At 39.5% G+C, this 12,354-nt stretch overlaps 1 protein-coding gene across 1 annotated transcript in view; it reads left to right on the forward strand.

The window, feature by feature from the left end:
• pdgfrb (platelet-derived growth factor receptor, beta polypeptide) overlaps positions 1–12,354 on the forward strand; it is a 72,015-nt gene that overhangs the window by 27,384 nt on the left and 32,277 nt on the right. The window contains exons 2-5 of the mRNA XM_012959674.2: positions 8,469–8,532; positions 10,069–10,368; positions 11,134–11,400; positions 11,806–11,933. Of these exons, the coding sequence (XP_012815128.1) occupies positions 8,511–8,532; positions 10,069–10,368; positions 11,134–11,400; positions 11,806–11,933 (717 nt within the window). The 5' untranslated portion in view covers positions 8,469–8,510. The remainder of the gene's footprint in view (positions 1–8,468; positions 8,533–10,068; positions 10,369–11,133; positions 11,401–11,805; positions 11,934–12,354) is intronic.

A 12,354-nucleotide genomic window follows, 5' to 3' on the forward strand; every position in this document is an offset into this window, starting at 1 on the left:
AAAAATATTTAATGCCAACCCATTATAGTAATACATTATTATACTTTCACATCAAATTTGCCCCAGAGGAGCTTACAATCTAAGGTTCCTATCACATTCACACACACTAGGGTCAATTTAGTCAGAAGCCATATAACCTGCCTGTATGTTCTTGGAGTGTGGGTGGAAACCAGAGTACCCAGAGGAAACCCACACAGACATGGGAAGAACATACAAACTCCTTGCAGATAGTGCCCTGGCTGGGATTGAAATTAGGACTGCAAGGCAGAAGTGCTACCTGCTGAGTTACTGTGCTGCCGGATGAAGCTCCATTGTGGTACTTACCCTGTTTCCCCGAAAATAGGACATCCTCCGAAAGTAAGGCACCCCCCCGATTTTTCACCCCCCTCGGAAAATAAGGCACCCCCCGAAAATAAGACACCCACCTAGGGCTGGGCGATAAATCTCGCCCAAACGATGGAATAAATGTGTACTGTATTCTTCTTCATGGAAAAATAAGACATCCCCTGAAAATAAGACCTAGTGCATATTTTGGAGCTTAAAAAAATATAAGACAGTGTCTTATTTTCGGGGAAACACGGTACACCTGAATTAACTGAAATGAACATGCTTACTTTTTATTGTCTTAAAGGAGATGTAAAACCTAATAATGAACATGGATTACAAAAAGCTGTATTTTGGATACTGAATTTGCTGTACTAGCGAAGAAGCAGCCCTATAACAGTAATCATCAGGCCATTAAAGCTGTCCACAGCAGTTCGCCATCTTGGATCTCATGTCAGCGACACTGCTCATGCTCAGTGTGATCTGGGCTGCTGTTGAGAAGCTAAGCTTAGAGCAGTGATCCCCAACCAGTGGCTCAGGAGCAACATGTCACTTACCAACCCCTTGGGCCGCCATGGCACTGGGAAAAAACCCGGTGGGCCTTGACTGCCCAGACCCGATCCATGTCGCCACTCCCCAAACTGCCGGTGTCCCTTCCCTGACACATTGTAGTTACGTGCGCTCAGGGTGGGGAAGCTGTGTGGGGGCCCCTGCAGGGGGTTAGGAACACGTGGCAGGGGCACCTGGGGGCGGGGTGCAGGGCCCCTGGGGTGATAGCCCTGGTGGGCCCTTCACCCCCCAGTCTGACCCTGCTCCTGTAGTATGCCAGTCCATATTGGCCAACTAAATAACCAATCACCCTATTAAATTGTCATGCTTGCATTGCTTCCCAGCTTTTTTTATATTTAAAAGTTGCCCACAGATCAAAAAGGTTTGGGACCCCTGGTACAGTATCCCCAACATTTCAAAAGCAGATCTCTTGGGGACATCAAAGATTTTCACTGTTTAAGGGCTGCATTTGTTGTAGACTGTAAAAAAAAAAGCCCAAAACATAAAAAACGTAATGGGCAGGGTTTCTAGCCTACTTCTTTATAAAGCTTTAGTTTTCCTTTATGCATATGAATAAGTAGGAGGCAAACTATTTCTGTCCTGAGAGCTGCAAAGGAAATGCAGGTTGCAAAGAAATCAGTGAAAACTCTTTGGTAAACTGTTTGTTTCTACTTGCCATTAAATAAAGATGTCAAATGGGATTTCAGACTGCAGTTCAAATTCTTTAGTTGAAATAATAAACATTAGAGGATGACAACTCCCCTGATAGGCGGCTAATTTAGCACTCCTTATGCAGTCTCTGAGGGCTGTCTCCACGTGCCAGTAATTATCTGCTCCTTCAGCCTTCACTCAAAGAAATGCTAAATAATATTAATGCTAATAAATGCTAATAACATATAGTTACATAGTTACATAGGGTTGAAAAAAGACCAGAGTCCATCAAGTTCAACCCTTCCAAGTAAACCCAGCACACACAACCCACACCTACCAATCTATACACTCACATACATAAACTATATATACAACCACTAATACTAACTGTAGATATTAGTATCACAATAGCCTTGGATACTATGCTTGTTCAAAAACTCACCCAGGCACCTCTTATAGGCATTAACAGAATCTGCCATTACCACATCACTAGGAAGGGCATTCCACAACCTCACTGCCCTCACCGTGAAAAACCACCTACACTGCTTCAATTAGAAGCTCTGTTCCTCTAATCTAAAGGGGTGACCTCTGGTGCGTTGATTGTTTTTATGGGAAAAAAGAACATCCCCCAACTGCCTATAATCCCCTCTAATGTACTTGTACAGAGTAATCATGTCCCCTCGCAAGCGCCTCTTTCCCAGAGAAAACAACCCCAACCCTGACAGTCTAACCTCATAGTTTAAATCTCCCATCCCCTTAACCAGTTTAGTTCCACATCTCTGCAGCTCATTAATATCCTTCTTAAGGACTGGAGCCCAAAACTGCCCCCCATACTCAAGGTGAGGCCTTACCAGGGACCTATAAAGAGGCAGAATTATGTTTTCATCCCTTGTCAATGCCCTTTTTTATACAAGACAGCACTTTAGTAGCCACAGAATGACATTAACTTGGATTATAATGAATGTCGGTTGTGCAGTGCTTGGAGAAGCCTACATAAATGGAGTACTAGGGAAGCTAGGGGTCGTCCATATAGAAAGAGGGGTACAAAGAATGGATGGTGAGATGACAGGGATAGAGAAGAGGAATCTACGGCACAGTGGCAAGGAAGAAGCCCAAACAAAACAGTGACAATAATTAAACACAATTTTAAAGCACCCAAGCAATATCAAACATATGCATTCTAGAATCTCTCAAATAATTGAAGACTCTTAAAGATTTATTAATAGCAGAAGGTCAGTATACTACAGAGGGTATTGGAAAGCCATAGCTGGATAAGAATTATAACTGGCTATAAAAGTTACTAATTCATCATGAATGAGTTGGTGAATAATTACAGTGAGATATGCCTAATCACAGAATGACCATAAACAATTGTGATCACTTGAAATAATTTTCCCATGATAGTGAGATATTAATCAGCTCATTGAAGGAAATGTTTTCTTTTCAAAATAGAACATCCATAGTGTTTAACCATGCAGAATCTTGCCCCTGCTGACACTATTGGAATGGCTGAATGTTGAAGTGTATTTAGGTGTAGTGGGCCTATCCATTTGCTAGTTGTGAGATAGGGTATAGAGCAAAAAGGGCTCATTAGAAACCCTAAGATACATTTTTTGTTTTTGAAGGTGTCCCTGACATTGCCAGACATGAAGAGCTGTATAGAAATTGACTGCAATCTGATGGGGCCACACAATGATCCATATAGACAACAACAAAAGGTCTTCTGTTCCCACCCATTATCAATATATATAGGACATTAAGACATTCTGTGCAAGAAATGGCCTCCCCTTTAAGCAAAACAGGGACTGTTTGTCCATATATTGCAATATACTTCAAGCTGGTCAGCTATGTCAAAGTCATGCCCAGTTTGGCCAGTCCTACACTCACTTTCACCTGATTCAGTAAGAATTCTACTGCTTCAATATGCATTTAACAAAGGGACTTTTACCTGCAACTTATTTGCTTTCAAGGTTAAAACCCCCAAATGGTTTGCGCTTTTATTGGCCCATTGGGATCACTTGACTGTAGCTTATGATCCTTCAATTGGTCCAGGACACTCGCATTTGTGACTGAGCAGTTAACCCAAAGGGCTATGTCACATGGATATTAGTATGGGCTGCCAATCACTTTGTTTCCTATGCTGGTATAATAGATTACTCATCTATTTCAATATTTTTAGCCAACTACAAGTGATCAGAATCTCATACAATCTTATTTTGCAGTTTGACACATTTATTTCATTGTGATATAATGTGAGATTGTGTGGGACAAACCACCAGCAGTTGCATCAGACACAAAACAGAAAAATGCCATTGTTGATTCTGTCACACTGCGGCATTCTGGGGCATCTCTTGATCACATGCCATTCAAGCATAAAAATATTTAAGTTGTTATCTAACATCAAAATTCTAAAGAAGTCTGGGGGTCTATTTCAGGCATCACCATGCAAACAAAATATTTTGAGAGTCACCAATGCATTTACTTTTATCAAAACAGCATGTTTATATAATTCTTTATTTTTTTTTACATAATAGTTGCCTGGGTTCTGCACACCATTACCCTTAATCCAAGCCATTATCTATTTGAAGCACAGTGGTCTCAGACAGATACTTACAACTAAAATCTAAAATTAGGTTTTGAGCACGTCAACATCGTACACTAAAGTGCCGACCAAATAACTGGCTGACAAACTACCATTATTTCTGCTGCATGATGTAACATTTCTCATTTGTACATGATGCTTTTAGAAGGCCTGGGTGTCTGTGATCATTTGCTGCCGTAGCAGAGAGTCAGTATTAGGGACCACAGTGTGTATAGTTGCAGGGCTTATAATTCAAACACATAAGACTAAGGGCAAGAAGACAAACTAACCTATGCCACCTGCATCCTAGACCAGGGGTCCCCCACTTTTTTTTTTTACCTATGAGCCACATTCAAATGTAAAAAGAGTTGGGGAGCAACACAAGCAATTAAAATGTACCTGGGGGTGCCAAATAAGGGCTTTTACTGGCTATTTGGCAGCCCCTATATTGGCAGCCTACAGGAGGCTCTGTTTGGCAGTACATCTGGTTTTTGTGCAACCACTATTTCAAAAATAAGCCCCTGCTTTTGGGGCACTGGAAGCAACATCCCAGGGTTTGGTGAGCAACATGTTACTCCTGAGCTACTGGTTGGGAATCCCGGTTTTAGCCTGTATTCCATGCAGTTTCCACTGGTTTTGTTGGTTCTGAATAATTTCTTTGGCTCTTTTAGAGATCAAGATAGCCCCTTATTGTATCCTTGTCTAAGTTCAGGTCCATCCTAGTTTATTTCATGTTGGTAGAACATGATACTAGAACTAAATGCGAAATTTTTACACAAATTCTAATGTATGTATGTATATCTTTATTTATAAAGCACTACTTATGTACACAGCGCTGTACAGTAGAATACATTAATACAATCAGGGGGTTATTAAGATAATAATACATAAATACAAAGTATAATAAATACAGATAAATACAAGATACAGTTGAAATAAGTTAAGAGTCAAAGACACAAGAGGATGGAGGTCCCTGCCCCGTAGAGCTTACAATCTATATGGGAGGGTATCTTACAGACTGAGGTAGTTTAACTGTCTGTTAAGATACATCAGTACTTAATATTAAAAGGCAATTACTAGAAACAGGGAAAACCCTGGCTTGTTATTTCTTATTGGCATGCAGCCTTGGTACTTAAGGCGGTATGCTGATAAATGCTGTGTACTGAGTCTGCCACTTACTGACACTTGTATGGGCCCCTGATGGGCCTTCAGATTGATAAATAGTTGAAAATTAACCAGATATGAATCAGATAGATTTGAGAAGCGCATAGAGGCATTGAGGTGGTTCCAATAATATGTTGACTTTTTAACAGGTGACCAGTATATTCTACCTGCTAACTGGTTGCTATGGGTATGGCTTCTGGGCAAACTTAGCGACTTTTATTTCATAACCCCTTATGTGTATGAATAAGGGACTACAAGCTGCCATTTACTAAATTCTTGTTCTTGAACTACAAGTCCCAAAATCCCTTGACCGGCTGTTGGATTTGCAGTCCGCTAACAGCTGGCTTTCCCTGGCCTGTACAGAAAGAAGAATGTCTTCCATCTTTCATTTTTTTTTCATGGTGCCATGTGTAGCGGCACAGGTCACACATACCAAATAGCAGCTGTATATTGGACCTGTAAAAATGCTAATTCCCAATGACATTTTCCCAGTTGGACAGCAAGTAACATAATATTTACAGTCTGGCCTTCAGAATGTACATTTTGTCCCTTTTCCCATGTTAATAGTAAGAAAGTCACAAGGTTATTTGCTAAAGCTGTGCTGGGAAAACATTCTAATTGCCCTAAACATTCCCCCCCTTTGTAATTAGCTCCTTACCTATTCTTCCATGTTGTTTCCTTCCACAACAAAAAGAGTAATGGGGGCTTTAGTCCCTTGCCTGCTCACATTCTTCTGCATTTCATTACACTAGCTCAAATATTTGTGTATTCTACTGGCAATATACAGTCAAGCTGGTGTGGGAAAAGCATTTACTGCCATTTGTGTTGCACAGAATATCCCTTTAATGGGAGTTCTTGCTGGCCAACATGGTTGCCTTTATAGAAGCCCCTAGACACAAACCTAATGGCCATCTTTTAGAAAGAGGCAGCAAGTGGGGATGAATGATAGAAAATGTAATACTGTACTGGCAAAGTCTAACTGAGAAACAGGAACTTTTTAAAATGCAGGAACAACGGTGAAATTACAATAGTGTTTTATTGCCTATTTATTGAACAATATGGCCATTTAGGTAACATACTTTAATGTATGTTTTTGAAAAAAAAACTATTGGCATAATAATCTATGTATATACTCCAATATCACATTGGAACCCATTATCCAGAATGCTTGGGGGCCTGGGGTTTTCCAGATAAGGGATCTTTCCATAATTTGGATCTCCATACCTTAAGCCTATTAAAAGATTAGGATTAAGATTGCTTTGCTTCCTATAAGGATTGATTATATCTTAGTTGGGGTCAAGTACAGGTACTGTTTTATTATTTCAGAGAAAAGGGAATCATTTAACCATTAAATAAACCCAATAGGGCTGTTCTGCCCCCAATAAGGGGTAATTATATCTTAGTTGGGATCAAGTACAAGGTACTGTTTTATTATTACAGAGAAAAGGGAATCATTTCACCATTAAATAACCCCAATAGGGCTGTTCTGCCCCCAATAAGGGGTAATTATATCTTAGTTGGGATCAAGTACAAGGTACTGTTTTATTATTACAGAGAATAGGGAATCATTTAAACATTAAATAAACCCAATAGGGCTGTTCTGCCCCCAATAAGGGGTAATTATATCTTAGTTGGGATCAAGTACAAGGTACTGTTTTATTATTACAGAGAAAAGGGAATCATTTCACCATTAAATAACCCCAATAGGGCTGTTCTGCCCCCAATAAGGGGTAATTATATCTTAGTTGGGATCAAGTACAAGGTACTGTTTTATTATTACAGAGAAAAGGGAATCATTTAAACATTAAATAAACCCAATAGGGCTGTTCTGCCCCCAATAAGGGGTAATTATATCTTAGTTGGGATCAAGTACAGGTATTGTTTTATTATTACAGAGAAAAGGGAATCATTTAACCATTAAATAAACCCAATAGGGCTGTTCTGCCCCCAATAAGGGGTAATTATATCTTAGTTGGGATCAAGTACAGGTATCTTTTATTATTACAGAGAAAAAGGAAATCTTTTTTAAAAATTAGAATTATTTACTTATAATGGAGTCTATGGGGGACAGCCTTTCTGTAATTTGGAACTTTCTGGATAATGGGTTTCCAGATAACGGATCTAATACCTGTACAAGATATAGAGGGTGTCACTTATCAGGTCCAAGATGCAAAAACATTTGCTGTGAGTTTGCGCCAATAAAAAAAGCATTTATAAAAGGCCATGTAATGAAAGGTGTAACAGGCGTAACAGTGACCAATCAGCAGGCAGCATTTATGGGCCCCCTGTTTATAAGGAATAATTTATTGGTTGCTATGGGTTACTGCACCTAAGCAAACTTTGTGCCTTTTATTACACATAGGGGATAGAAAAAGCAATGCACCATGGGTAGAAAGATATATGCAAACTTAGCCTGTTACATGATAGCTTAGTATGTTGTTGACATTCCTTTGCTGCGCCTATTAGACCCCCAGAGAGTAAAGGGTCAAGTTGGGTCAACAGACTAATCCTGCATTCTCTCTGCCCTGATAATATAGCGCTTGATCTAATTAGGGATGCAAACATCTATTCTGGTAGCCCTAATCTCTGTGCCAGATATAGCAGAGGCTATTGGCACAGCTTGCCCATTGGCCAGGATATATTAAAATGACTCCTTTTTGCACTTTTGCGTATCCTTTTAGTTTCTCATGAAGCTGTAACAGGGGATGTATTGCCTGCAACATATAGAAACTTGTGCAATATAAGGATGCTGTACTCTCTACTTATATCATTATTAGTAGAAATTTGGGAATTTTATGAGCTGTTTATCTTAGTGAGAGGTTCTGTGACTATAAATATGATTCTGCATACTGACTTTTAGGGGCAGATTATTAACATTTATTAACATTTTTTCAAACCACGACTAAACTCGGTTCCACAAAAACCACGAATGTCTAGTCATTTATTAAAAGATCTGAATTGCAAAAGCACAAACAGAAAAAAAAACCCACACAAGACCTTTTAATATTGTCGCACAAGTGCCAGCATCCAAAAAGCCTCTAAATGTAGCATGTAGCAAGTTCTATTTTGAATAGAAAGTGTCCCTGTGTTTCCCTGTTGCTGGTGTTATAGATAAATGTTCCACTACTGTCAGAGATATGAGCTAATTACTACTGAATACACAGACTTCATTTCTTTTTTTCTGGTTTTCTCTCAACAGGCTGATAACCTCTCAGTGCCAGTTAAGCAGGAACCCCAGAAGATGCATCTGCTTCAGATAACAGGTAATATATAAATATATTCCCTCATTCTGCTGTGGCAGTAAATAATGGGCAGTAAAACAGATTAACGCTGGTCTGTATTTATATAGTTACGTGACCGGCTACAGTATAAATAGGTCTCTGCAGATGTTGCTGAATTAAGAAGGTACTTTAGGGTCTCAGTATCTAATCTCAGCCATTATAATAGCACAGACATGATACATGTTTCTAATTTTTCACTAATGTCCCCCTGCATTTGTTCATGCCTTTAAAATTATGCACACGTGGGAGGGTTATTTTTAAGGTGCTGTAGTACCCACAATTTTCATTTCATTTCATTTATGCAACATTGAGCAAATTAGTGCCTGGGCAGTAACCCCATAGCAACCAATCAGTGTAGCTTTTTTCATTGAACAACACATAGAACAATGAAATATTTGATAGGTTGACTGTATGCAATTGTTTCCATTGTGATAAATGTGCTCCACTGCCTCTGCTTGCTAAAGGTGGCCATACATGGGCAGCCTTAAGGTGGCCATACACATAGCAATAACGATCTTTCGTGCATTGGTCACAGGAAAGATCGTTCCCACCATCTATTGATGTTCAGGGCTGAATCTTCAGATGTAGAGGTAGGAAAAATAGGAATTCTACCTCCACCTGCTGATTCAGCCCTAAAAGCAAATTTTGCTTTGATGCTTTCAATGGCGCCCGAAATCTTTTAACCTGGCCAATCGACAAGACAACCAATATCCACAGCCTTTGCGATATTGGTCGCCTCTCCGAGCCGCCATACACGCACCGAATATCATACGAAACAAGGTGTCATACTATAATATATATCGGTGTGTGTATGTCCGACTTTAAGGCCCTTCAGACCAATTCGGCAGCTTATCTGTCCATGTATGAGGCCCTCTGATAGGCCTCCCCAACTGATATTTGGGCCAGGCATGAGTTTTGACAGATTAAGGACCGCATCGCTCATTGATGTGGTCCTTGCTCAGACTTCTCGTATCCCATTTATTGTAATTCACCTGTCTGGGACAGAAATAAGAGAGAAGCAAAATGAGCCCTGGCATTTCAAGTACACAGAGGCCCAAACAGTCCCCACCAGCCCAATAAACAGTGTCTATGGCATCTTACATTGCCATTTGCCAGAACCCACAGATTGCCAGTCTGGGCCTGGTGCCTACACATCACATTAGTAATTATAATCATTAAGGGGTGCCTACACATTTGATTTTCCTATCGGTCCCATTATATTTTGACCCATGCAAATACATCAGACTTGCAGAATGTGATCTGTCAATCCAACACCATCCTACAAAATCTCCAATTACAGTTGTGGGTTCCAAGCAAGTGACCCTTTTCAGTCACATTGTCTGAACTAGGGAACCTAGTTCAGAAAATGAACCACAAAATCCCTATGTGATATGCCATATGGCCTTAGCTTTCCAGTTGCACCTTGTAACAGTTTCCTGTATAATAAAACACTATAATTGTACTTTGTTATATGGTTTACATGCAAGTCATGACTATAATGACCTTTCTTTCCTTAAGCTGTGTTACTGGTTGCGAGCAGAACCTCTAGCTTTTCTATCACACCGCCGGAAGGCTCCGAGATTGTGCTCGATCTGTATAGTACCTACTCCTTATATTGTTCCTCAAATGAAGAGCTTGTGTGGGAACATGATGGACAGTTCATCGATTCAGCACTTGAGGTTAAAGATGGCATCTTCACCCGAAAACTTACCCTTTTTGATGTGACGGGGCTGAACACAGGGCAGTACTCATGCTACTTCAATGATTCCGTCCATACCACTGAACCTGTGAAGAAATCGGTCTATATCTTTGTACCAGGTTAGTGTTTACAGCAATAACTGTACATTGGTTATTCTAGCCTAAACTGCACCATATCCTGAGATGCCCAAGCATTATTGCATAGAGCAATTTTGTTTTACAGGTATAGGATCTATTATCCAAAACATTATAATTTCCGGAACTGCGATTGCCAATAGAGAATGCATTTTGGCACCAAAATCTGCCCCCTGCAAAAACCAATGTCCTGTTTAATATCATAATTTCTACTCCAATGGAAAACACCCCACCTCCCAGGTTATCCCAGATCCTTGATTGTCATTTAAAAAATACTGACCAGAAATGTTGCAGGATAATAACAGTAGTTTTAGGAGGTACTCATGGTGATTCATACCACTGAAAGAAATGAATTTATAAAGGGGAACAATAACTTTTAATTTTCAATTTGTGTCTATCTTAAATAAAATATTAAGAAGTGTTAAATTATATTTCTTTTCCAACTTAGCTTCTGTGAAGTTATTGCTGACCCAGCTGTCAGTTTTAAGCTTGCCGAAGATGCCATTATCTCGGGCTAACTGACCACAACCTCCCTCAGCACCCATCTATTGTATTATAACATATATTTGGTGTGACTAGCTGTACTCCTTCTTAGGCCATACAAATTGATACCAGAAAATTGTGTAGAGCACAAGTCTACATGAAATGAAAATGGTTTATGGCCTATTGATACCAACTGGGGAGGACTCATAATATTGGCCTACTGAGTATAACAGACTAAACATTTTTTGCTTTCTGATTCCTCCTTAGATCCATCTATGGTTTTTCTGCCAGTGAAAGAGAGTGAAGAGTTTATTTTCATTATTCACAATGTTGAAAACATCATTCCGTGCCGAGTGACGGACCCAAACATGACTGTGACTCTCCATGAGAGAAAAGGGGATACTGACATCCCTATGCACTACGACAACAAGAAAGGATTCATAGGGGTTTTCAGTGATATCAACTACTATTGCAAAGCTTCAGTTAATGAGGAGGAGGTTTACACAGAACCATTTCATGTCTATAGTATACAAGGTAGGTACTGAAGCCATAGATTAGAAAGTAGCAGAGTGGGTATTGGAACAGTCATTACTTTGTTAGGAAAGGGATATGACTTTTATGGTTATATTCTATATTTTGTGTTCTGTATACACCCTTATCTCTGGCTAATAATTTTTGCCAGTGCAACCAGTCAAAAGCTTAGTTTAATTCTGTTTGCAGTAGACCAATAACAGTTAATTTCTGGATAATGTACTGTATATGTCATAGTTTGCCTTGAGTAGGTGCCTTTGTTCTCTACGGTACAGCTGCAAGCACAGCAAGGATTCTTTTAAAGATGAAATTGTAATAAAAAAAAAATAAAGCACTATACTAGAAAAGAGTATTGTGGGACCTTGCTTTTATGCTTTTTGATTTATTGCTCCTCCCTTTTGCTTGTAGTTTCCACAATCGACATGTCAATTGAAGCAGAGAAGGACTTGGTAAAGAGAGGTGAAAATATCACTGTTAGATGCATAGTCACTAACAATGAAATCCTGAACTTTACTTGGGATTATCCTGCCAAGAAGGTAAGATGAATATTTCTATCCTATGGATAGTGTTATACTACATGTCTATATAACCAAATTGTAATGTCACATTGTAAATAACATTAGCTAGAGAGCAGCAGAACAATTTGAAGGGAGCAAGATAGCAGCTCCCAGTACATATCAAAATAGCACTCAATAGTAAGAAATCCAAGTCCGGCTTGGGACTCCTCCAGTTACATGGGAGTAGGAGAAACAATAGGTTACCTGAAAGCAGTTCTAATGTGTAGCGCTGGCTCCTTCTGAAAGCTCAGACTCAGGCACAATGCACTGAGATGGCGCCTACACACCAATATTACTGATAAAAATACATTTGTTGGATCAAGAATAAAATATTAAATGGAAGAGTGGATTATTTGCTTTGTAAACAGTGTAATTTTGAAATAAAAAGTATACAATCAAA

The sequence above is a fragment of the Xenopus tropicalis genome, chromosome 3, assembly GCF_000004195.4.
Source record: "Xenopus tropicalis strain Nigerian chromosome 3, UCB_Xtro_10.0, whole genome shotgun sequence".
NCBI classification, from domain to species: domain Eukaryota; kingdom Metazoa; phylum Chordata; class Amphibia; order Anura; family Pipidae; genus Xenopus; species Xenopus tropicalis.